This window comes from Jaculus jaculus, chromosome 5 (assembly GCF_020740685.1).
Source record: "Jaculus jaculus isolate mJacJac1 chromosome 5, mJacJac1.mat.Y.cur, whole genome shotgun sequence".
In the NCBI taxonomy this organism is placed as follows: Eukaryota; Metazoa; Chordata; class Mammalia; order Rodentia; family Dipodidae; genus Jaculus; species Jaculus jaculus.
This window is the reverse complement of record NC_059106.1, coordinates 86,884,196-86,910,553: the sequence shown is the minus strand read 5'-3', so window position 1 is coordinate 86,910,553 and position 26,358 is coordinate 86,884,196. Positions and strand designations below refer to the sequence as shown.

The following is a 26,358-nucleotide window of genomic DNA, read 5'->3' as shown; positions in this document are numbered from 1 at the left end:
AATAGGTCTGCAACTGAACCTGGTTAGGAATTCCTAGAGACCCACAATGGTAGACTATAAAGGTTGTACAACATTGGGAAAAGTCTAGACACTAGTGCTAGTTACCAGCGCAGCCAAAGGGCAACAAATATGCTATACTTATTTCATAAATCCTATTAGGCATCTTCTGTGTACCCAGTGCTTCAAATATACAGTGTAGGGCTGGGGAGATGGCTCTCAGTGTTTGGATGTACTTGTTTGCAAAGTCTGTCGGCCCAGATTCAATTCTTCAGTACCCACATAAAGCCATTTCACAGGGTGGTGCATGCATATGGAATTTGTTAGCACTAGCAAGAGGCCCTGGTACTCATATTCTCTCATTCTCTCTCTCTCTCTCTCTCTCTCTCTCTCTCTCGCTTTCAATGCAAATAGATAAATAAAAATGTTTAAAAAGTACACAGTGTAAAGAAAACAAGCAAAGTTCTGGCTACCTTGGCACTTACAAGTCTAGTGACCCCTATAGTAATTTCTGCATTTGTAAGATCAGGAAGTTGGACCAAGTGACCTCTGTCTGTCAGGCACAAGCTGTGAACCCTCACTGGGCATCACGTCTTGTGCACAGGCCTGATGCATCATTTTAGTTAATTCTTACAAGGTCCCTATGAGGTCAACACTGTTATTATCCTCTTTTTTCAGGTGAGGAAATAAAAGATCCCAGGGCTCAAGGTCATACAAGTGCACACAGCAGGCCTGTCTGACTCTCCAGTGAGAGTTCATAACCTCAAAGCCAAGCCTGAACTTTTCCCTCCCCTGGTCTTTGAGCTTCTGCATGACAGGGACAGGCTCTGATTCCTCTCCATGTCCTCAGGGACCAGCTCAAAGCCTAGTATATGATCAGCACTAGAAAATGTAGGCTGAATTTAACAGGAAAAAAAAAATGTTCATGGTCTGCTTTCCTGCCTTGGAGGTCTGAGCTCTGACCTGATCTCTTCAGTTGCTTTGGCTGAAAGCTGTCACAGCACATGCTGCGCCTACTGCCCAGGTCCTAGAGCTCAGAAGTGTTGGTGGCTGACAGCTCCCAGCTGAGTCTTTCCTTGGGATGAGCGCTCAGCATTGGGCAAAGTTCTACCCCTACCAAGTGTGGCAGCTCTTAATGCGGGACCAGAGTTATAGCTCCCTCAACTCCTCAAGCAACTAGGAAAAGCTCTTCAGCCCAGAGCTCCCCATAGGATTGATTAAGATCCACTGTTGAGTTTATCCTACCATTTTAAACCCATGTCTCTCACATAGATTTCTGAGATCAATTCCAGAAAGCTCCTGCTTGGGGAATCTTAGTCTCAGAGTCTGTGCTCCAGGGATCCAGCTTCAGTGGACATTCTGACTGGTATGTCTGCTCTGTTACTGAAATTCTGGAGGTGCTGGCAGGCTTCTGGCATGAAGATGGGCAGTGGAAGGGAAAACCTTGCTGCAACTAGCCTGCCTGCCTGCCACCAGCCCTGTGGTCGGCAGGAGCAGCCTTTTAAGAGAGGGAGGCTCAGAGCTGCTGTGTGACCATCAGGGTGATGGTTTCTTAACTGGCCAGAGCCTGTCCAGCTTTTGGCTTTCCTTCATTGCTCTGAAGGGCAAGTGCCCAATGGGTCCTTTCCAGGCACCACTTTTCCCCTTGCAGTCCAATAGAATGAGTTAATTCTGTGTGGACACTGGAATTACATGCTTTAAAGACCAAACTGCCTAATCACTTCCTAGTTTGTGGCCTGGAGTAAGATATTTGTCTTGTCTGGTTTCTGTCCTTTATCTTCACAGTGAGAAAGTCTTCAGTGACCTCAGTTCTGAAGGCCTCTGTGAGTCTTCTGAAAGTCAGAGGCCAAAGGACCAGTTTTTAAATGTCTCAAGACCTAAGACCTATTACTATATTAATTTGTGAAGACATATGAGGTATACCAGAACTCTCTGTCCTCAAAGCCTGAAATTCCAGAATCAACTTCTTTGTCATGAGAATAGTCCCCTCTTATCAGGGTTGCGTTTATTCTTTTCCAAGAGGGCAGAACATTCATCCTTGACCCTGGTACATAATGATCTAAGTACAGAGAGGTGAGGTTTTAGGCCCTGGGTTATCTGAATTTACATGAGGGAATGTGACTTGTGAGGAAAGTTTGAGGGAGCTTAAGAGGTAGAAATGAAAATAAACTTTTCCAATGTTATTGTTTTCTCAACATAGACTGGAGACTCAGGAGAACAGATACTGGGCTGTGGGCAAAGCAGACCTGAGTTGTGGCTTCTGGTCCTGTATGACTACAGCAGCAGATGATTAATGACCAGATGAGAGATGAGGATCCGGACTTCCAGTGACCTATGAGTTCAGTGGAGGGTGAGGACACAGTGACCGGAGATAGCTAAGAGAGTTTTGGAGCTGTTGGGCAAAGAGAAAGAGCATGAGGCATTGAAGGATCACATGGAAAAATATTACTCAGCTCAACCTGAATAATGTAAAACATTGTCATAGAGAAGTGGTTCTCAACCAAGGGCTATTTTGCCTCCAAGGAGGCATGGGACATTCAATGATATCTGAAGATATTTTTCATTATCACAACTAGAGGAGGGGTATCACTAGTGGGGAAAGGGCACGGATACTGCTGCTAACCCTCCATAGCATCCAGCTGAGCACCCAAGACAGAGAGCTCCAGGTCTACCGCTGAGCCCCAGGATCTCTATTCCTGGGTTTGTCACTCAGTGACAGTCCTTGTCTTTATAGGCAAAGCTGCATGCAAGGGCACAAAGTCTTCTACTTAAGGTATTATCTCATGTGCTAGAGGTTATTCTTATTTTGTGTTGAGGGAAAGACTGCTCAGAAGGAGAAGTTTGCCCAAGGCCTCCCAGCACTTTGACATCCTCAGGGGATGGATGAAACACAGGAATGAATGTCCTGCCTGGTCTCCCCTGTCTAGTTCTGCCTGCCTGCTGGATTTAGTTTCTAGGCAGCATGGTCACATGATCTCTGAATATCTTGGATCACATGGAGACCCATGCCTAACCAAATGCATTCACTAGCTCTCCACTTCCTCCAAGAAAGCACAATGTAAACCTTCTGCACCTACATTTTCTCATCGAGTTATCTACAAGAAGTTCTGCATCTTGTTTGTGCTCTTTTTGCCATTCTTGCCCCCAATTTCTCTGCTTTTACTGTCAATACAGAGTGATGTTTTCACATTACTCTAGCATGATATGTTTTGTGCTGATTAAATAAGAAATCAGAGAAAACACATCAATTATTAACACCAAGGAAGACCTAGAAACATCACTGGGGGGCTGAGGTTCCTCCTTGCCTTCTCAGAACAGGTGCATCTAAACTCCAAGGCTGAGTAGGAGGAATCCAGACAGATGAGGCGAGGGCTGGCATTTAAGGCAGAGAAGCAAACGTGTGCCCAGAGTGGAGGTGTGAGAGAGCATGTCGTGTCTGGGAGACTGCCAGGAGGTAGCTGAGGCTGGAGCCTGTGAGGCAGGTTGGACAGGAGTGTAGACATCATCTTCCAGAGATGGGATCCTGCCTGAGGCTGAACTTGTGCTGAAGGCAATGGAGCTGCTAATGCTTTAAGTGGAGAAAGTGGAATCCACCCCCCCCCCCATGCATTTTAAAAGTCCACATTGGTGTCTGGGTTCCACTCTGAACAGGCTACTAACAGTTGCAAGCCAACTAAGCTTCATTACTACCAAGATTTGTTATTTTTCTAGCTTAGTATTAATATGGATCTGTATGGGCCTAGAGGAAAAAAGGCTGCAATTGGTCTTGCTTAAAACCATAAGATAGCATTTTCTGTTCTGCTGGAGAAGTATATATTTTAAAAATTTTCTCATTGGACCATTCCACATTCTTCTCCCAGTGTACCACCTCAGTCTTCCTTTACATTAGTCTCATTTTTCACAAGTTACCAGAGCTATTGTCAGGAGAGATGGAGAAACAACATTGACAGTGAATTTTGGGGATGTTTTTATCCTTAGAGGACCAAGCCTCTTAATATCTTATAGTACTTCCATTGGTCACAGGTAGTTGACCAAATGGGTCAAAGCTTTCTCTCTAGAACTTCATAAGAGACCATGGTCATAGCTTTGGTCCTCATTCAAGGTCAATAGCACCAATAGATAAGGCACTGAGTTACTTAGGTTCAACATATCAATTAAGAGAATATACTTACCACCATGAAGATTCTATTACTTATGTATTATTGCCTAGCACATTATTCTGGAATTTTTCATCTTACAACCACAAACATTTATTCTCTATTTTTTCACATATGCAGGTGGTGCATATACATGTATGAATATGTGTTTGCATATGTATGAGTGGATGTGTATATGGATGCATGTGTGTGTGTGTGCATGTGGAGGCCAGAGGCTATCATCTGGTATCTTCTTAAATGCCCTCTATATTGTTTTTTGAGATCAGATCTCATGCTGAACCCAGTCAGCTAATCTAGCTAGACAGTAAGCCTAGGGATCCTCCTGTACTCACATCCCTAGTACCAGGAAAAGGGTTGCATCACCCTCAGCTAGGGTTCTGGAATCTGAACTCAAGTCCTCATGCTTTCACAAACACTTTTCCCACTGAGCAATTTTTATTTCTGTGAGTCATCAGTGTGGGAGCATTGAACAGCTAGCTCTAGCAGAGGGCCTCTCCTGTGGTGTAGTGAGCTCTCAGCCAGGGTTACAGGCACCTGGGACTGGAGAGTTCTACTTCCATGCTCAGGCATAACATCCTCTTGGCTGTTGGTCAACATGTGGCCCTCTCCATTGGCTACTGAGTGTCATTGTGAAATGGTAGGTGACTTCTCCAAAAGTGAGTTCTCTAAAAGAGAACAAGCATACCCAAGACCACAGTCTTTTCCAGCCCAACTTCAAAAGTTCTATATCATTCTTTTATAATATTCCATTTGGTAGAAGCAAGCCTTTTAGCCCAGCAACATTAAAGGGGTGGGAAACTAATCATCAAAAAATCCGATTATCAAAGACTCAATGGGAGCTGGGAATAGTGACACACACTTCCAGCATGTGGGAGGTGGGAGGATAGGGAAGTGGAAGGCGTCCTAGGTGACACAGTGAGCTGTGACCTATCCTTGGGATACATTCTTGTCTCAAGAATACGAAAAAAAAAAAAGGAATAATGAATATGATTTTGAAACCAACATAATCTTCAAGAGTCAATACGACCCAGTGGTTAAGAGCATAGATGAGTGATTCATAGGCCTACATCTAATACTGGCTCCCAGATTTGCTACTCATGCAAATTTAGTCAAGCTACTTAATGTTTTTAGTTCTCAATTTCCTAATCTATAAAAGGGGCTTAGAATAGTATAATAATAGTTTCATCGGGTTACTGTGGGAATTAAATGAGCATGCATGTAAAGTGCTTGGCATAGAATAAGTACTCAATAAATATTACTCAATTATTATCATAATAGCATAATATTATTGTCCTTCATGTGATAGTATAGATATTAAGAACAGAGTTCCTTCCAAGTTGTGATTCTGATTCTGCCACTCACTCATTAGCTATGAGGATAACAGCAAGTCCCTTAATCTCTTTGCCTTCATCTTCCATAAAATGAAGTGAATAGTAGTTAGTACTGAGCCACTGACAGATAGTCAATAAATATTCTATGGAAAATGTGGTACGGGAGTATAATGACAAGGGATGCCGCGGTGTGTGCATGCGTATGTGTGTGTGCACGCGCACATACACTGATTTAGGGCTGCTGCAGAAAATGCATTGTGTCCTTGTGCCTTTGAATGTGTCAGCTTCATGCGCTGTCTTGTCTGGGTCTGGTATCCCTTATGGGCTCTTCTTAGCCTCATTGCTTGTTTCTGTTCCACTGTAGTTTCTTTGTTCAAGCTCACTTCCTCCTTCATCCCTCCTGCCTCCACCAAGAATATGTTTAATTGGCTTTGCTTGGAGGAGTCTGGATTGGCGACAAGGAGGGGGGGATAGGGTGACTCCATGTCACACCACCTCAGAACTGCTACATTACCTTAAATTGATTTTGCAAATGAAAGCTAAAAGCTAAGCAAAGGCAACCCATCCATTTTGCCTAAAGATGATTATAATGCTCTTTTATGGCCTCCTAAATGACAAAGCAATTTGTTACCTGCCTGCATCAACATTTGCTTATATTAGCACCAGAGATGCTTGATTTTTATTAGCCCCACGTTATCATTTTATGAAGACACAGGGGCTCAGTAAAATTAGTGTGCAAATAGAATGCCCATTTTGCATTTCCCTGTGGTCAGCAGAAATGCTGAATGCAATTGAGTTGATACTGGGTCAGGGGAGACATCCATAAAGTCAGCCTTCACTGAGGGCCTTAGTCATGCCATTTATCATTTCTGGAGAGCTGGGATAGATGAGGTCAGTGCTAGAGAATGCTTTATAAAAAGGCTTGAGGGTGGTATTTTCTTTTTAAAAAATAAGTGTAAAAGCAATATAAATACTAAGATAGTAATTTAATTTTATCAGCAATAAAGAATAAAACCAAACTCTCTTGTGTACATTGCAGATGGAAATGCAACAGATGTGGGATCATATAATATTGTTAGTGGATCTAGAATTATACAGATAGGGTAGAGGCAGCGATGCAGGCAGGGAGCTAGGGCTTGACTGCTGGCACTGTAAATGACTTTGAGCATGTCAATTCATTTCTGTGGGCCTCAGTTCCCTCACTTGTAAAATGGGGTTAGCACTATCTACCTCACAAGAGCATGATGAAGATTCAATGAGATAATAAATCTTTAAATTTATTTTTTTTATTTTTTTTTAAATTTTTATTTATTTATTTGAGAGCAACAGACACAGAGAGAAAGACAGATAGAGGGAGAGAGAGAGAATGGGTGCCCCAGGGCTTCCAGCCTCTGTAAATGAACTCCAGACGCGTGCACCCCCTTGTGCATCTGGCTAACGTGGGACCTGGGGAACCGAGCCTCGAACCGGGGTCCTTAGGCTTCACAGGCAAGCACTTAACCACTAGGCCATCTCTCCAGCCCGAATCTTTAAATTTCTTTATAAAGCACAAAATATGCAGCTATTTTTATTTTATGCTTCAGCAGCAGTTCCTGAGCACTCACTCCATACAAAGTCTTGGAAAAGACATCAGAAATTGACCTGTGGAAGTCAAAGTTGCTTTCTGCAGTAGCTTATATTCAGTCCAGGAATATTCTCTCCTCCTCTCCTCATCAATAGGGTTAAGGAAAGGGTGAATTCTCATGGGTGTTGGTCCAATGTGTATCCTGCTAGTTTTTAGGGGAAGCAGTTACCACAGCCCTGATTGGTCACCCCAACAGACCAAATAAGCAACCGATCTTTTGGACAATGTTGAATAGAGTTAACATTTTTTGGTTGTTTTTTTGTTTTTTGTTTTGTTTTCATTTTAGTGTCTGATATTAGTGTATGTGTTGGGATAATGAAACCCTTTAAAAATGACCTGCCATCAGCATTTTAAGAGAAGGCTCATTAGTGATTTCTATGTTCTCTTTTTCAGACCATCCTTAGTGTAGATGAGTTCCTTTAACTCAACTTCTCTGAGTTTCTTTCTAAATTTCCTTTACATTGGTCTGGGGGTTTTTTGCTATTGTTGTTTTTTTGTTTTTTTTGAGGTGGGGTCTTGCTCTAGCCCACCTGTGTAGTCTCAGGCTGGCCTTGAACTCAGAACAATCCTCCCACCTCAGTCTCCTGAGTGCTAGGATTACACCACACCTGACTGCTGTTCTATTTTGAGTCAACTGGTCCTATTTATGCCTGGGTACTCTTCCCCTGCCTCCGCATTTTAAGACTGTTATTCTTGGCTGATGTTTTTAATCTAACAAGATATTTGCATAATGACTAAAGTTTATTGCACATGTTAGAGTTATGTGGTAGCAGAAAGAGATTGGGATCTGATTTGAGGCCCTATTTTCTACATGTCTAACTTTTTTTTATTAGAAGCTGGATATTAGAAAGTATGCATTGTCAGGCATCTGGATTTTGTTGTTTTCCTTTAATGAGTTGGGCTTCATATAATCAGCAGTTTAGTTTATTTTCTGTAGCCTGATTCTTTTCAGATGTATTTTAAAGCATTGTTAGAATGCATCTAGAGTAGTTTAGCCATACCACTAAGATGTGACCCTCCTGAGTTCTCTCATTCTTCTTGGAGAATTGACAAGGCTTTCTACCAAGGTAGTGAGAATTCAGGTGATTTCTTAACCCTATGTGAGCCCTGATAACTATGTAGTACGCAGCTCTGTGGCCATTCTTTTACTGGTACCATGGTTTATATAAGTCAGCTTTGTATCACTGTGACAAAATACCAGAGATAAATAGCTTACAAGAGCTTACGGTATCAGAGGTGCCTGTCGATGATCACTTGGTGCTCTTGCTGTTAGTACTGTGGCAGCACACTAAGCACATGGGAGTATATGATCAAGGCGACCATACTTCATAGCAGCCAGAAGGCAAAGTCAAGGAGAAACATAAGGAATGAGGTCCTACTAGCCCCTTCAAGGACATTCCTGCAAAGATCTAACTCCATTCCACTAGACCATACTTCTTATAGGGTCTAATATCTCATGGTAGTGTCATAAGCCTGGGATCAACACTGGGTTTTTGATGGACATTCAAGATCCAAACCACAACTTGGAGATTCACCCTATGCGTGTTAGATCATGGTGATCCTCCTACCTCTGCCTCCCGAGTGCTGGGATTAAAGTTGTGCATCACCACACCCGGCAGATCTTGAGATCTAACAAAGACTTAAGGAGGCTCCTTTAAAGATTTCTGAATTTTCTTTTTTTCTACAGCTCTCCCTCTTTACCTTTGTCTCATTAGCCACTGGATTGCAGTCATTAATGCCACACCATCATTGACTGTGTCTCTATATATTCAATATGGAAGTATTGCATCCCCTTTTCTGGTGTAACTTTACATATTATTTTAGTATATAATATTCACAGTCATCTTAGAAAGCCATAGGTGGGGGTTGAATTTAAAAGCTGGAAATTTGCTTAATTTCCCTACAACTGTTATCACTGAATCTAAATCTCAAGGAAACTTGCCATGCTTTGCTCTAGACACTGCACCCTGCTAGCGGTTTTGTGATTGATGGTCCATCAGACAAAAGTACCGGACATTCATGAGGCAGATCAGATATGCTTCCTTTTTTCCTTGTGGATAATCTGCTTGTCTCTTGACCAGTGTTGGAAATAGTCATTGTGTCTATCTTGTTTCATCTTCTAGATTGTTTTTGTTTGTTCTTTGTTTCTCCAATGCTAACTTTCATACCCAGGCAAGTGTTCTTCCACCAAGATACTAAGAGACAATAACTGAAGCTCTAATTCTAGTTATTTAAGGTAAAGGTAATCTGATCCCTGCCGCTTCCTTACCATCAGACAAGAACTTGGATTTTCATCTCAGTTTATCTATTAGCTCTGTGACTTTGAACATTTCCTAAACTCAATGATCCTTGGTTTCTGCCTCTATAAAAGGAGTATTAAACATGCTGCTCTAAGGATTATAAATATGTTTAAAATCTGTCTGACACAAAGGTGGATAATTAAATGACAGATGCCACTATTTTTATTAATGTAAATAGCTGCCTTTTATTCCATCATTTACTAGATGTTTGCTGAGTACTATGTAATGTGTAGTCTTGTTTAACCATTAAGCCTGTATGAAATGTAAATCCTGGTTCACAGGTTAGGCCTTGGAAACTCAGAAAGATGTACACTGCTATAGCATAGCAGCTTTGAAATCCAACCCCATCCATGGCTTCCTCAGTTGATGGTAAATATTCTATACTAATATAAGATGTAAAGTTACACCAAGAAAAGGGGATGCAGTGTTTCAGTACTGAATACATAGAGGCAGTAATTATGGCTTAGCCTTAGTGCTCTAATTCAATGGATAAAAGTAATGTACTCCTCCTCTACCTCCATCCCAAATATCAATCCCTATCTATTCTCAGCTTTTTCTCCTTAGTGACCTTCCCCACATTTTTTTTCTTATAGACAATCTTAGAGAAGGTGCAGAGAAGAAAGTGGTCTTCATCACAGGACGAGTCCACCCAGGGGAAACACCCTCTTCATTTGTGTGCCAAGGTGAGCTAAGGATCTTGTGGATATGCTGTTCCTGCTAGGGACCTATGATGACCTCTGGGACGGTGGTGACACATGCAGGCTTTACCTCACATTGCACTGGGTTACAGTCACTTTCATACTGCTGGTGCAAAGCACTCGACCCAAGGCAGTTGATAGGAGCAAAGTTTTTCTTTTGGCTTACAGTGTCAAGGGGAAGCTTCATGGTGGCAAGGGAAATAGTGGCATGAATAGAGGCTGGACATAACCTCTGCCACAGCAGATAGACAAAAGTGGCATGAGAGTAAGCAGCACATTGGCACAGGGGAGCTGTATATAATAACCCTAAGTACACATCTCCTTCAGCAAGGCTCCAAGTCCCAAAGTGCCACCAGGTGGGGACCTAGCATTCAGAATACCTGAGTCTATGGGAGATACCTAATCAACCACATTTGTATTTCACTTATTTAAAGATGCCCTATGTGATACCAACTTCTTTTTGTTTTGATAAATTCTTATCAATTAGATAGAACTATGGAGAATAAATGAATGGATAGATATGTGAACAGATAGGGCCTAGGGAAATTCTCTTGATATGCTATGTTGAAGATGAGTTTACTTGTCTCCATCAATTGACAACAGCAAGAAATCTAGATCTAGCTCAATAGGTATGTTGTTAAAAGGGCTTTGGAAAGGCAAAATTACTTATTGATGTATTCATTCAATCAACGTTTGAAATACCATTAGCAAGGATGTATGCTTGGCATCAGACAACCAATGGTATATAAGATATCTTCTCTGTTTGAGTATATTTCTTTGTAATTATATTTAAAAAATACTATTATACATTTCATCCATATAAAATGGTCAGCTATAATCATCAATATAAGTATATTAAATAAAAAGGTATAATAATGACATAATGAGTACCCAAGTACCATCAGTTTATAAAGCACAATATTATCTCCTCATGTCAAGTTTTGTCCTTATTCTTCCCACCCTTCTACAGACAACCTTCAGCTTATGTTTTGCCATTCTTTGACTTTTCTAGTAGTTTAACCATATATCTAAACATTTCTAAGCAATGTATTTTTGAGTTCTTCCTATTTTGAATTACATAAAAATGACATCATTTATATGCAACAAGACTTGATTTCCACCGGGTATCTATACTGGTGAATAGAAAGGTTGTTTGCATACTTTTCACTAAAATATCATATTCCTGTCAGTCTATAGCTAAATTTATTTATTGGTTTTTCTGATAAGGGATAACTGAATTGTTTAAAGTATTCATTTCTTGAAAACAATGTTTTTCAAAATATTATTACACAAGTCACCACCTGTTTTCATGTATAAATTCTATGGCATACAACATGGAAATGTAATTTCAGGGTCTTGAGATATGCGAATCTTCAACTTCACTCTAAAGTCCTACCAAATTTTTGTAATTTCATGAGGTCCCAGTGATTAATCTGTGGTTTTATTGCCTGAGCAATTGGGGTTGTATTCAGAAAGTCTTTGCCAAGACCAATATGTTGAAGGGTTTCCCCTACTTTTTCCTCTAGCAGTTTCAGAGTTTCAGGTCTGATGTTAAGGTATTTTATCCATTTGACTTAATTCTTGTGCATAGAGAAAGAGAAGAATCTATTTTCATCCTTCTACAGATATATAACCAGTTTTCCCAACACCATTTGCTGAAGAGGTTGTCTTTTCTCCAATGAGTGTTTTTGGCATTTTTATAGAATATCAGGTGGCTGTAGCTACCTGGACTTAGATCTGGGTCCTCTATTCTGTTCCATTGATCCACATGTCTGTTTTTGTGCCAGTACCACACTGTTTTTGTTACTATGGCTCTGTAGTATAGGTTAAAATCAGGTTTGGTGATACCTCCACCAGCCTTATTTTTGTTGCTCAGTATTATTTTAGATATTTGAGGTTTTTTGTGATTCCAAATGAATTTTTGGATTGTTTTTTTCTATTTCCATGAAGAATGTCTTTGGAATTCTGATAAGGATTGCATTAAATGTGCAGATTGCTTTTGGTAAGATTGCCATTTTCACAATATTGATTCTTCCAATCCAGGAACAAGGGATGTTTTTCCACTTTCTATTGTCTTCTACAATTTCTCACTTGAGAGTTTTAAAGTTCTCATTGTAGAGATGCTTCACTTCCTTGGTTAGGTTTTGCAAAGGACACAGTGAATATAGCAAAGAGGCAAATGGGACAGAATGGGAAAAATTCTTCACCAGCTATATATCTGATAGAGGATTAATATCTAGGATATACAAAGAACTCAAAAAGTTAAATAATAAGGAATCAAATAAGCCAATCAATTAATGGGCTATGGAGCTAAATAGAGCATTCTCAAAGGAAGAAATACGAATGGCATATAAGCATCTAAAAAATGTTCTACGTCACTAGTCATCAGGGAAATGCAGATTAAAACTACACTGAGGTTCTATCTCACTCCTGTCAGATTGGCCACCATCATGAAAACAAATGATCATAAATGTTGGTGGGGATGTGGAAAAAAGAACCCTTCTACACTGCTGGTGGGAATGCAATCTGGTCCAGCCATTGTGGAAATCAGTGTGGAGGTTCCTAAAACAGCTAAAGATTGATCTACCATATGACCCAGTTATAGCACTAAAAGGCATATATCCTCAGGACTCATCTCATTTCCTTAGAAGTACGTGCTCAGCCATGTTTATTGCTGCTCAATTTATAAGAGCTGGGAAATGGAACCAGCCTAGATGTCCCTCAACTGATGAGTGGATAATGAAGATGTGGCACATTTATACATTGGAGTTCTACTCAGCGGTAAAGAAAAATGAAGTTATGAAATTTGCAGAAAAATGGATGGACCTGGAAAGGATTATACTAAGTGAGGTAACCCAGGCCCAGAAAGCCAAGTGCCTCATGTTCTCCCTCATATGTGGACCCTAGCTACAGATGATTGGGCTTCTGCGTGAGAAGGAAAATACTTAGTAGCAGAGGCCAGTAAGTTAAAAAGGAGATATGAAGGGAAGGGAGGGGTGTACTTAATAGGTTCGTATTGCATATATGTAAGTAGAATGATTAAGATGGGGAGGTAATATGATGGAGAATGGAATTTCAAAGGGGAAAGTGTGAGGGAGGAATGTATTACCATGGGGCAATTTTTATAATCATGGAAAATGTTAATAAAAATTGTGAAAAGTAAAATAAATAAATAAATAAAGCAAGAAAAAAAATAAACCCTACCAAATTTATCTATAAAAGTTCAACTTTACATTGCCACTATCCTAAATTTTTCCAACATTTAAAATTTTAATGTCTTTTTTATAGTTCTGGTGATTGAACCCAGGGCCTTATACATGCTAGGCAAACACTACCATCCAGCTATATTCCTAGTTCTTTTAAAAAAATGTTTTATTTTGAGACTGTGTCTGTCTAAGTTACCCAGGCAGACTTCAAATTTGCACTCCATGAGCCTCAGCCTACAAGTATCTAGGATTCCAGGCATGTGTCACCATCCTGGCTGCATTTGTGCCTATCTAGTGGATATATTACTGTAAAATTATATATTATATATGTGCCAACTACTATTCTAAGGTCTGTCTATATATATTTTACTTAATTTTATTAAGTTAATTTATTTTCATTCTATTCATGTTCTGTGTCACAGAACATGTCACTAATACTGTGTCTTTATATATGTAAAACTGAAATTTGTAAAATTAATTTGTCTCATTTCAGTCAAAAGAGATCAAAAGCATATGAAAAGCCTATGAAAGTTATGTAGCATGGAGGAATGTCGTAGTAGAAACAACTGTAGATTTGGAATCAGACAACCTTGTGGTCATATATTGGTGGAACCACCTTCTTCAGCATGGCTTCAGTTTCCTCTGCTGTAAAATTAGGTCAACAACGCTTTCCAGGAAGGCTATCAGGAATCAAGCATGAGATGTATCTAAACATGCCACCCAGTCCTGTGCCTGGCACATGGCAGACACTTGGCAGATGCCATCTGTGTCCCCATGGGAATAGGAGAAGATTAAGTAGTAATCTACTTTGAAATTATCAAGCACTATGCAAATAGATATGAATTTCATTTTCCTAGTCATAATCTTCCCAGGTCACAGCAAAGCACAATGGCTTCCCTTGCTTGTTTGGTTGGCAAGTCTGAAATTCAGGAGGAGGAGGAAGTGACTTACCCAGAGTTCAGCAACTTGTAGGCTGTATGGCAAGGCTCCAGTCACTACAGCTGACTCCTTTGCATTCTCACTTCTGGCCCTTTCCCTCTCCAGCACTGTCCTTGCAGTAACCTTTCCCTTTCCCTCCTGGGTCTACCTACCCCTTTACATGCAGCCATCTGTCAGTTACTAAACTTGGCAGCAGGTCTGTTTCTCCAGCTTATTGGATGTAACAGTTTTGTCCTTGTTGGCAAAAAGGTGGCAGTATTGCCACCAACACCTTCATCTCAAGCAACTGGGGAGATGGCTCAGTCAGTTAAGTGCTTGTCACATAAGCATGAGGACTTGAGTTCAGATATGCTAAGCACCTGTGTAAATGCTCGGTACGAAGAAGCATGTCTATAATTCCAGTGCTCAGAAGGCAGAAGTAGGCAAGTCCCCAGGGTAAGATAGCTAGCTGGAAGAGTCAGTGTCTGCTCTGGCTTAGCTGAGAGACACTGTCTCAATAAGGAAAGTGGAGAGAGATTGAAGAAGACACCCAATGTCAAACCCAAACCCTGTCTCCACATGCATGCATTCATGCACACACACACACACACACACACACACACACACACACACAAACATACATACACACACAAACACACATACACACACCCACACCTAAACCCATATGCACATGTGCCCACACACATATGAACATGCATACACACACCACACACACATATACACGTCAAAAATATCTTGGTGGTACAGTTGGAAGGGTCACCATCCCATTTTACAGATGATGACTAGGGCTTAGAGACATGAAATTGATTTCGGGTGCTCTCTTTAATAACCATAAAACCTGAGAAAGGATCTCATAAGAGGCTGAGTCAATACACTTGATGTTTTCCTATAGACATTCAACAAATATTTACCCTTTGTCAGAACCTGTCAATGCCTGCTCACTGCCTCCTCAAGATAAGCACCAGGCTCCTTGGCATAGTGTCCATAGCCTGCTGTGACCTGGTTCTTGCTGGGTTCTCTGATATCGGCCTCATTACACCACAGCCCTACACAGACTGCTTCTGGAATGGGCAGTCAACTCTGCACCATCAGGTCTTTCATCCCTGGTCCCACTCCCCGTGTCCACTCCTTGCCACTTAGTGAGCACCTCCTATCTTCCTAAGGTTCATTCTAATTGCTCCCAAGGTGAGCCTTCCCAGCCCACTGCCCTCAACACTCTGCTTTCTGCCTATATTGAAGGTCTAAAACTTGTCATTATCCATAGAGGATCTTTATTCTTCTCATTCATGATGTGATCAGTTTGTATTTGTATCTCCCATGAAATCATAATGTCTTTAAAGTTTAGGGTATGACCCTTCAACTGGGACTTTACACATCTGTAAAGTGGGATTACCTTGCTCATCTTATGGACTCATCTTAAGGCAGGTATCCTTGCCTCACTATTCTGCCTGTATTTGGTCTTTCAGCAACATGGGGTCAGCCCAGGACAAGCTCCACAGGGCCCTGCTGGAAGTTTCTTCCCTAGTCAGTGCCCACAGCTTGATCTCCCTCTCCTATCTTTGGCTCTGGGGTGAAAGCAGGTCTTAAGCCTGGAGGGATGATGGCTTGGATTGTTCCTGTTCTGTCAGCTCTGTCCCATTCAATGGCTCAGTGACCTTGAGCAGGAAACAGGCGTGTGAGGCCTGGTGGTCCCCATCTGGCGGGGACCATGTTTCCACCACCGAGCTGCTGACACACCTGCTGCTGGGAGTAGAGAGAAGTGCTGTCATTGCAGGGAGCTGAAAGGGGCATTGCTGAGGGCTGCAGTGCACTGCTTGGTGGTGGAAGGCTGCTCTAAGTCACTCTTCTATCACCCTTCCTCCCTTCTGGTTTCTGTAAGGCCAAATGATCCTCATTTCTCACTTACAGCAAATTGAGAGATCAGGAGCTCTGGTGCTGGCCTGTGGCAGGGTGTATGAAGCCCAGTCTCTTGGTAAGACCATGGAGCTGAGATCCCAGCACTTCTGCTTATGACACTTTTTGACCTTGGGAATGTTCCAGAGCCTCTCTGTGCCTCAATTCCTTTATCTTACAAGGAAATAATAGAAATTTTTCTTTGTGGAATTGTTGTAAAGACTAAAGAAGCTAATAACCACAAACTATTAGAGTAGTGCTGGAATACAATGAGCAGAAAATGCCCACGGTGGGTGTTGGGAGAAAGTATTAATGAAGAACAACTTGCAGGTGTTTCTGATTCCTCTGCTCCCCATGGTGAACCTGCACTCAGGTGTGGCTCAGAGAATACAAGTCCCATGCTGCCTTGCTGTCCTGGAGAAGCCTTGAGCTAGGCCCTACTCACATGGAAGCACCGATGCAGGTTGGACGGTTGGCCAGGACCAGACCCAGGCCTTAGTCTCTGACCACAATCAAGAGAATGCCTATCACTGAAACTTCCCAGGAGCTGTTGGTGTACACTCGTTGAAAAAATCTCCACCTGACAAGAAATTTGTCTACTTCACACCCTTCTCTTGAACTGATGAGGCTGGAATGCTTCTGTGAGAAAGGTCTGCCTCACTCTGGAGGGCAGCAGGGACTCTGGGCATAGCTGAGGTTTAGAGTTAGACAGACTCAGGTTACAGCCCTGCTACCTCTGCCTGCCAGTTGAGAGATCTCTCTGAGCCTCTGTACCCTCACCTGCAAAATGGGGCAGTAATAACTTACTCAAGGACTCCCACTCACTGAACATCACTTTGTAAGTTAATGATGGAACAGGGACTAGATTCTGGTCTACTGCTTCCCAGGCTGGGCCCTGCTACTTCCTGCCAAGATGTCCACCAGAGACATAGGGAGTTTGTGAAGAGAAAGAGCTGGCCCTCTTTCAGGGTGGTCACTCATCAGAGTTACTTTGTCAGTGAAAAAGGAAGCCTCCTCCTTCCTTTGCATGAACACATGCATACACACACACACACACGATGCTCTCACAACCACCAATACCACCAGCTATCAGGACCAAAAACAGTCTAATATTTCCCATCAACTAGGTGGTGACTTTTGTCCTTCTTCTAGTCTAGTTTGCTTTCCTCTCTGCTCTGCTCTTCTTATTCTTCCTCTTCTCTGTCTGTAGTCCAAACAGCCTTACACAACTGAAATGGGGCCCTTCACTCTTCAACCGTGAAGTAGGCAGAGCTGGGAGTAGAGACGTCCATGCTGTGATCCCCAGGCTCGTCAGGGACTACTCTGAGATTCTCTAATTTGAAGCTACTGGGCTTGCCTGAGGGCAGCAGGGACCCTGGTGTAGTCAGGGGAAGCCTGCAGTGGCTACTTTCTTACACACCATATACTGGACCCAGCAGACACCTTGGCTGGCTTGCTGAGAGCCTGGGCTCTTCCCACTCTAAGCTGCTGCCTCTGAGCAGAGAACAGAAACAACAAGCCTTATCCAGATCTCTCTGCAGGGAAAATTAATGTCCACACATGTGAACAGTCATTCAGATCTTTCCGTTTTGCCTCAATGGAAAGAGCACTGCTTTGAAACCAGAAAAACTGCATGTGAATCCCTTCTAGACCCCCATGAGACTCTCAAGTGATGTCATACTTTGACTCTACATCCCTTACCTGTAAAATCGAGCCAATAGCATACACCCAAATAATGAATGTACAGTAGTCATCATGGACCTCACTTAAATCACTTCACATACATGTACTAAGCACTTTCCTCATGTCATGTATTAATCAAGGCATTGAGAATATGGTAGTCAAGAGCAGACCAGTTTTGGCTTTCCTGGAGCTTATGGCCTGGGGGGAAGGCACACTAAACTTAAAGGTCTAAAGAAGGGTTACTTGCCTTATTGTAATGGACTCAGTTTTCATTTGGAGGCATCATTCTTCCATTTTCCCCAAGGCTTTGGCATTTGAGCAAAGAGTGGCTGCTCTTGGGGGCAGCACCCCACCATGATCCTTTACCTACAGCACACTCACAAGTCTTGAGTCTTTTGAGCTTTGGTGACACCAGAGCCCTGCAGGTCACCACCACACCAGATCATGGATCCCCACTGCCAGCTTCACATCTCCCACCTCCCTTTGCATGTCTACTCTCCAGTTCCCAGTCTCTCACCTCTGCCTAGGTCTTGCCTCAAGGTGCCTGGCCCACCATTATTCCTTCAGTTTTGAAATGATCCATGCTGCAGGTAGAGGGCGCTGTCCAAAGCCCAGCTCTGACCTTGTGTCTTCTAGCTTCAAATCACAGTGTCTCTCTAGCAAAAGGAAAATGATTCACCTCGCTTGACAGAGGAGGGGATTTTTTTTCCACTTTGAGGGACAGGAATAAAATACAAAGAATCATAAAATGTCATGTTCTATGTGTCTTTGTAATTCAATTACTTCTTTCTCCTAATCTAAGCAGAACGGTTCTAAAAGCTCCCTCAACTCAACCAGCCACTCCTGTGCCCTTGGGTTGTTGACCTCCTCAATTCAGTGTCCTTATCCCCAAACTGCATGGTTAGTAAACATCAAAAATCAAGACTTCTGTTTGCAAAATGCATCCTGTTTTTCGCACTGCCTTTCAAGCCTGACTCTGAGTGAGTTTATTGAAACACATCATGACTTTGAGGTTCTGTGCCAGGGCTATATCCCAGGCACCCAGCAGCATTCCAGATCTGATGCCATTATCCTTCTGTCAGCATGAGAAAACTGGTCAGAGGAAGCTAGTTAAGATTTAACTCCGACCTCTGCCCCCAGTCTTGCTGTTTCCCTGGTCACTCTGCTTCCTTGGTCCAAACAATGCTTTTGACCTATGACCAGAAATGGCATTTCCTCTTCTTTCTTCCACATTCTTCCTTATACTAGTCTTCACTTTCTCTGCCACAAGATTAAGTGTGGGGAGAGAAGTGGAGAGAAAGAAAGGAAGGAAAGGATGAAAGGATGGGAGAAAAAGAAGAAAAGGTTTTCTGAACTCTGGATGGGTGGGAAGGATTCTTAATAGGTTAAATCTAACCTCAAGCCAAGAGCTGAGTCTAAAACTTCCCCTTTTCTTGACCCACCTGGAGGATACCTGGAAAAGGGATCTCAGGATGGCTGTGGCCTCTGGTCCAGCTTTGTGTTCTCCCATTCTTTTATTAGCCACCTAATTGGCAGCCCAATTAATCGGCTTGTCTGTGAAGCAAGATGGATCACAATGCTCTTCCATTTCCAGAAGTCGTTCTCAGAGGCAGAATGGCCAGGCCCTGAGTGCAGGCTGGCTCCTTGATGGAGGGCTGCCTGGGGCATTGGGGTCAATTAGTGGACAAATTAAGCAATTATTAGCCCCTAATAAGGGTGCCTGGCATCATTACTCTGCCTGTTTACTGGCAAACAACAACTTTAATATGAGGACCAACAAATAAATTAGGGCATCTGGACCACTGCCGCATCTGCGAGAAGTGAATGATGTCCAACTGGCTCCCCACTGCTGATAGATTCTCAGCCTCGCATAATGAAAAGCCCAAGATGTCCCTCACTGGTCACAGCAGCCTTGGAATGAACTCTGGAGCTATTTATTATTCCAAGAGCTCAGTGCCTGCTGCGGGGCACATGAACTGTTCTTAGTTGTCCTGCTGCCTTCCTCTTACCTGCCTACGAAGACCTTCCAGGCCCAGCCCAGAGACATCCTCTCTTCCAGCAGGGAACAAGACCCTTCTGTACTGGGGGATAAGGGGTTCTTCTATCTCACTTCCTGGTATTTCACTAAATTCATGGAATGCCAAAGCAGCATTTTGTCCATTTGTTCAGGTCCTCAGTGAAGAAATGGACATGTGGAGCAGAGGAGGAGGGACAAGGGCTAAGGGCTGTGGATTTCCCTACTTTGGATAGATGCAGGTCATCATGAGAGGGACACTAAAGAAGGAGGCCTCACAAGAGTTCCTTTGGTTATGTGATGGAGGGCACCTTCCAGAGACTGTTGGTATCATCCAGATTCTCTATAACAATGTTCAAATGCCCTCTTTCCTTGGAAGCCTCCTTGTTATGTCTGAAGGAAATATTCTCCCTTCTCTCCTTTGGCATCAGTGTTATATCTTGAACTATATAGATCTTACAAACAGAAACTTCTGGAAGATACACTAGGAACCAAAAGTCCAGGGTCACTGTTCACAGAAGCTGATAGCAGGTCCAAACCCAACAAACTGAACTCTTGCTATTTTTGATGATAAGAACAGGGTGCTTCTTTCTCCTTGAAATGTTCAGATTAACACAGGCATGCCTCTTTCCTTAGGGATCATTGACTTCCTCATAAGCCAGCATCCAATTGCCCGTGTCCTACGAGAACATCTGGTCTTCAAGATTGCGCCAATGCTCAACCCCGATGGAGTCTACCTGGGCAACTACAGGTGAGGTGCTGGAGAGGATGTTTGGAAACAAGAAGTCATAGGATGGTGGCACATAAACAATAATATCAGATAAGCTTTTGAGAAAGATTTTCAGATAACCATTAGTTTATCAGAGAAAATTTCACTCTGCCTCTTGACAGTGTGGCTAATGATCCTTGGCTATTAACAGCTCCTTGAGGTTACTTGCTAGAGATTTATGGGCAGATTACTGAACCCAAAATCAGGAGAACTAGTATCAATTTTAGCACCTGTTTTCTGTGTGACTGAGAAATTCACTTTCCCTCTCTGATGCCCAATTTTGCTTGCATAAGGAACAACTACCTGATAGGATAGCTGTATGAGAAGAAAGAATGGGGAGGAATATGTTTGCAGTATCTTATGCCTAGCTACAATAATCCTTGCTCTGCTGCTGTGTTTCTCCTCAGAGAGCATAAATGAAGGAAAGTGGAATCCCAGTTCATGTGAGTGGCATTTCTCTTTGGTATGGACACACAAGCTAGCCACCCCTACCTTCCCGTCCCTCGCTCATTTGCCATATCTTGAATCTTCTTTCTCCTGTCAAACAACTATCCTTTACAGTCTAAAATTCTACTGCTCAGGGGATCATTTGTCAAAAGAAGACTGAGCGCCTACAGGTAGCATCTGATGGATAGTCTTAACACCTTTATTTCACAATTGAGGCAACGTACACATAGCTGCCACATAGTCTAACTTCACTGCCCAAATTGTACAACTTCAGAGTTGATTAACACCACAGCTTACAAGACAATGTCCAGCCTTCCCAGCTTCGAGTGCAAGGTTCTGTACAGCCTGGTCCTGTACATGGACTGGTTTGCCTCACCCCTGCCCCTTCAGAACAGTCACTCCAGCTAATCTGAGCAAAGTCTGATGCCCCCAAACATACCTGTTAGTTTCTGCTACTTTACCTTATTGAGCAGCCTCTGCTCAGCACCTCCTCAGCCCTTCTTCTCCTCACTAACCCTCTGGAAAACTCACCTCAGGTCTCCCTTCTGAAAATCATTCCCCAATTCCCAAATAGAAGTAGCCACTTGCTTCTGGGTCACTGCAGCCTGGCTATTGAACAAACCATTCCACTGCATAGACCCCACTGAAATGCAAGCCACCAGAAGACAGAAACTAGCACATAATAGATACTCAAAGAGTGGATGAAAGGGATGAGTTTAATGATAAAGAAAAAAGAGATAGGACTTGCCTAAGATTCTTGGCTGAGCTCAGATTATAACCAGAACTCCTGACACCTAGCCAGGCCCATTTTACACAGAGCTGGCTTACTACTCTCCAAAACCATGACAGCTGGGTCCAGAGTGGCTCTCTGGTACCCATGGGTATGAGAGAGACCCATGGGACGCATGAAGCCTTCATTAAAGACAATTATGCTTCCTCTCTTAATTGGCTAAAGTGATGGTTCATTAGCATTTGCAGGTTTTATGGCTTGTTGCAGGCCTGAGAGCAATGTCTTTCTACCTTCCCTAGACAGAATGTGGTTAGCAATAATGGTGATGGGCAAACCATTTGATTTATGTTAACATTTCTGTTTAATTACAAGAGCAGCAATGGTCAGAGAGAGGTCAATACTGCCACTCCACACACTTACTAATTTCATCATCTGCTGTCCAGGGAAGGGCTAGAGAGAAACAAGTCTGTAACCTTGGCCAACATGACTCTCTTCTACGTGCTTCAGATGGCCACTGGAGTGATGCTGGAGGAGCAAATGCTTTCTACATGTCTCTTGTGGCTGTGGAAAGCGTTCTTTGGGATAAGAGAGCTCTGATTTTCAGAAATGGTTTCACAATGAAGTTTTATCTCCTAACATTTTCCTACAGAGAAAATATGATTCTCATTATAAGAGTGGGAGAAAGTTTCTAACCACAGGCATTAACCCTGTTGCTAAAACAGCTATGAGTAACAACAAGGAACCTATCAATCATATAAATTCACTGCTATAGCTTTGTAGAGTATGAAAGATAATAATACCAACTCAAAACCAGACCTTCAGGGTGCCCCAGAGTTCCCCAAGGCCAGCAAGCCACACTGCTCCCTGCAGCAATACTTCTAGAGTTTGGTGGGACTTGAAAAGGCATTACTGAGGAGGGGGACTTCTGAGTTTAGAGAAGTTTGGGAAATGCTCATTTAAGTGAAGCTAAACATGCCCTTTCACAATGAGACCTCTCAGAATTTTGAATATAATTAACATAGACCGTCTCAAAAGAAGAATGTAGAACTTAATGCTTCTTAAAGGTAAGTGCCCCAGTCCAGAGCCCACCACCCATGTTCAGTTTATAAAGTACACTTTGGAAGTGGAGGAATGGCTTGGCAGTTGAGGTGTTTGTCTATAAAGCCAAAGGACCCAGGTTTGATTCCCTAGGACCCACATAAGCTAGATGCACAAGGGGACGCACATGTCTGGAGTTCATTTACAATGGCTGGAGCCCTGGCATGCCCATTGTCTCTCTCTCTCCCTCTTTCTCTCTGTCAAATACATAAACAAATTTAAAAAGTTATTACAAAGCATGCTTTGGAGGAGGACATGCCAAGAAATCTGCCTGCTGACCCAAGGTCTATCACGCACTCACATCTGTTTCTTTTGATCCTAACAGCAACTCTGAAGGGGAGTTTATTAGGGTTTTTCTGCTTGCACATAAGCTACTCAAATTAGTTGAATACAAGAGGGATGATTGGAATGGTGAATAGGAAGGAAAGAGAGAAATAAGAAAGGAAGGAAGGATAGTAGGGAAAGAAGGAATTCTAGAGCAATAAACAAAGCCAGATCCCACAAGAAAGACTCAAATCCTTGGCCAATCCAAGTCAGGCAGCCATGTTTCCGCTTCCCTCTCATGCCCTTGGACTTTGATTTTCTTGACATCTCCCTGTGGATGTGCAACTCCTCAGAGAAGTCAAAGCGTCTGTCTATGGTCTGTAGCCTGAGGAGCAGGCAGAAATGAAGGACTGTCTGACTCCCTTTGTTCCCCCCAGTTGCCTGCACTCCTGCAGTCAGGGCTGGACCTGCCAGGCCCTGAGAGTAGAAGACAGGCCTGCCCTCAGGTGCCTCCCTGGGCTGGGAAACTGGATCATAAGCTCTTTCCCTTCAGAGTAGAAGTAGGGGGTTTGGAGGAAATAGAGGTCAGTGGGTGAGCATGGGCTTGGGTATCAGGTAGATATGGTTGTGCAATGTGGCAGACCATATCAACTACAGTATTCTGTACAGTGGCTGTCTAAAACTGTTATGTGAGATGATATAATAATATATAACTCCTTCAGTGTATAATAAAAACAGGGCAATGGTATACTCTATCTTGCCTACTATGTTTCAGTTCCAGTCATTTTTTTTTTTTCACTTCAGATTTTAAGTTTAATGTGATCCCTCAGGAAGGCCTTCCCAGCACGAGCAACACAAAATTGGGTTCCTCACTGTTCTCTTTCATAGCACGCTGCATTGTCCTTGGATGGCACTTGGCCTAACTTGTACGTGTCTATGTATTTATGTGATGATTTGTTTAATGTTTTCCTCCCCGCTACACTGTAAACTGCACTTTCAGAGTTTGTCTACTTTGTTCTACCAATCCCCAGTGTCTGCCACATTGCACAACACAGAATGGACATTGATCTTTATTTTATGAACAAATAGATAAACTAAACAGCAATATTTAGTGCCTGTGCTAAAACACAAAGCTAAAATCCTCAAATAGAATCACTAGTCATCTGTTTTTATCCCCTAATCCTTTATCTTCATAGATATGGCCTCCTAATCCCAACTATTTAATCTATACTATTATAATATGAATACAGTTATGATTTAACATGAGCTGCTGTTATGACATAAACTCTGGGTTCTCAGAGCCCTTTGTTATTGTGTGTGTGTATGTGTGTATAAATATATCTTCATGTGAGGGCTGGAGAGATGGCTTAGCGGTTAAGCGCTTGCCTGTGAAGCCTAAGGACCCCGGTTCAAGGCTCGGTTCCCCAGGTCCCACGTTAGCCAGATGCACAAGGGGGCGCACGCGTCTGGAGTTCATTTGCAGAGGCTGGAAGCCCTGGCGCACCCATTCTCTCTCTCTCCCTCGATCTGTCTTTCTCTCTGTGTCTGTCGCTCTCAAATAAATAAAAAAAAATTAAAAAAAAAAAAGAAAAAAAAATATCTTCATGTGTATACATGTTCATATGTGTGTGGACACACGTGTGTGCTGGTGTTCCTACATGTGTGTGCATGTGAAGGCTAAAGGTCAATGTTGAGTGTCTTTCTCAATTGCTTTCCACCGTATTTTTGGGGACAGGGTCCCTCATGGAACCTGTAGCTTACCAATTTTGCTAAATTAGCTAGCTAGCAAGCCTCAGTGATCTCTTGTCACTATTTTGTAGGTATGGGGGATTTGAACTCAGGTCCTCTGGCTTATATGACAAGCACTTTATTGACTGAGCCATTTCTCCAGCCCCTGCATTTTGCTTTTAAAGATTAAAAGTCATGCTCAGCATTCCATGCCGCACCCAGGGTCACTGCACTCCTAAACAGTGCCATTGTGGTACAACTGACACAACACCCAGGTCAATGAATACACTTTGCCATTGTGGTCCAAGCTGGATGTGGAAGCAGAATGCTAGCAGTTCTCTTTCCTGTCCTGAGCTTTCCTATTGTCAGAAAAGATGCATTTCTACCCAAGCCTTGGTTTCCTTTCAACCTTCTTGTTATAATTCAACAGGGTGAAAGGAAACTTTTATCATTTGGAAACTATAGGGAGAGACTTGGTCAAGAGTAACATGGCCACAGCATCAGTGAACCAGGAGGACATTATGCCAAATGAAATAAAGCAGTCACAAAATGATAAATTTAGCATGAGTCTACCTATATGAGGTACTTCAAGTAGTCAAATATCAGATTCATAAAGACAGAGAGGACTATGATGGTTGCAGGGGTTTGAGGAACAGGGTGAAGAGAGTCATTGCTTAGTGAGTTAGTAAGTACAGAGTTTCGGAGATAGGCAGTGAGGGCAGCATCAATTATGGGTGTATTTCGTGTTGTTGAAGCATACACTTAAAACACTTAAGATAGTAAATCCTTTGTTGTTGTATTCTTCCACGTTAGAAAGAAAGGAAAAAAGAGGAGAAAAAAAGGAAAGGAGGGAGGGAAGAAAGGTAACTGGTTTTACAACATGAGTATTTTCAGAGTCCAAAGTGGGCCTGGCACCGTGGGTACTGAGTTATGGACATTGCAGTCTCAGGTATTGCAGAGCCAAGAGGCTGCAAGGTAACCCTTGTAGGAAGGCCACTGGCATATGGGATGATGGTCTAAATCAGTTTAGAGCCAGTGAGCAATTCTCTGTCTTGAAGAAGACCAGGCTGTGCACACACATTGCATATACCCCCTGCCACCTCCTCCTCCCCATACCTTTCTTTGGCAAAGAAGAAAGCCCCATCCCCTTTTCTACCCCATTGCATTTCTTGAGCATTTGTAATGCAAGTTGCCTTGCATTGGAAAAGGGGACTTTCCATTTTCATGTGACAAAATGAAACTCTGTGTTGGGTTTGCATTTCTTAATTAGGTGCTTGTCATTGTGTATTCCATAGAGCCACGTATAAGTAAACAGTCATAGACCTTTGAATAAATTTATTGGTTTTATTTATGTTTCTGGGCATAAAAATCTATAATTACCAGGTACAGCCTCAGTATAAGTGGTATTTAATGACAATTACTTTTTGTTACCATAGAAATGAGTCCAAAGTAGTTACCCATAATTTCTCATTTCCCAAAC

General features: G+C 42.4%; 1 protein-coding gene across 2 annotated transcripts in view; it reads left to right on the top strand.

Annotated features, from left to right (window-relative positions):
• The window catches only part of Agbl4 (AGBL carboxypeptidase 4), a 1,499,625-nt gene that overhangs the window by 1,339,694 nt on the left and 133,573 nt on the right, over positions 1-26,358 (top strand). For both annotated transcript variants that reach the window (XM_045149299.1, XM_045149298.1), the window contains exons 7-8: positions 10,003-10,092; positions 20,479-20,593. In XM_045149299.1, coding sequence (XP_045005234.1) covers positions 10,003-10,092; positions 20,479-20,593 — 205 coding nt within the window. The remainder of the gene's footprint in view (positions 1-10,002; positions 10,093-20,478; positions 20,594-26,358) is intronic.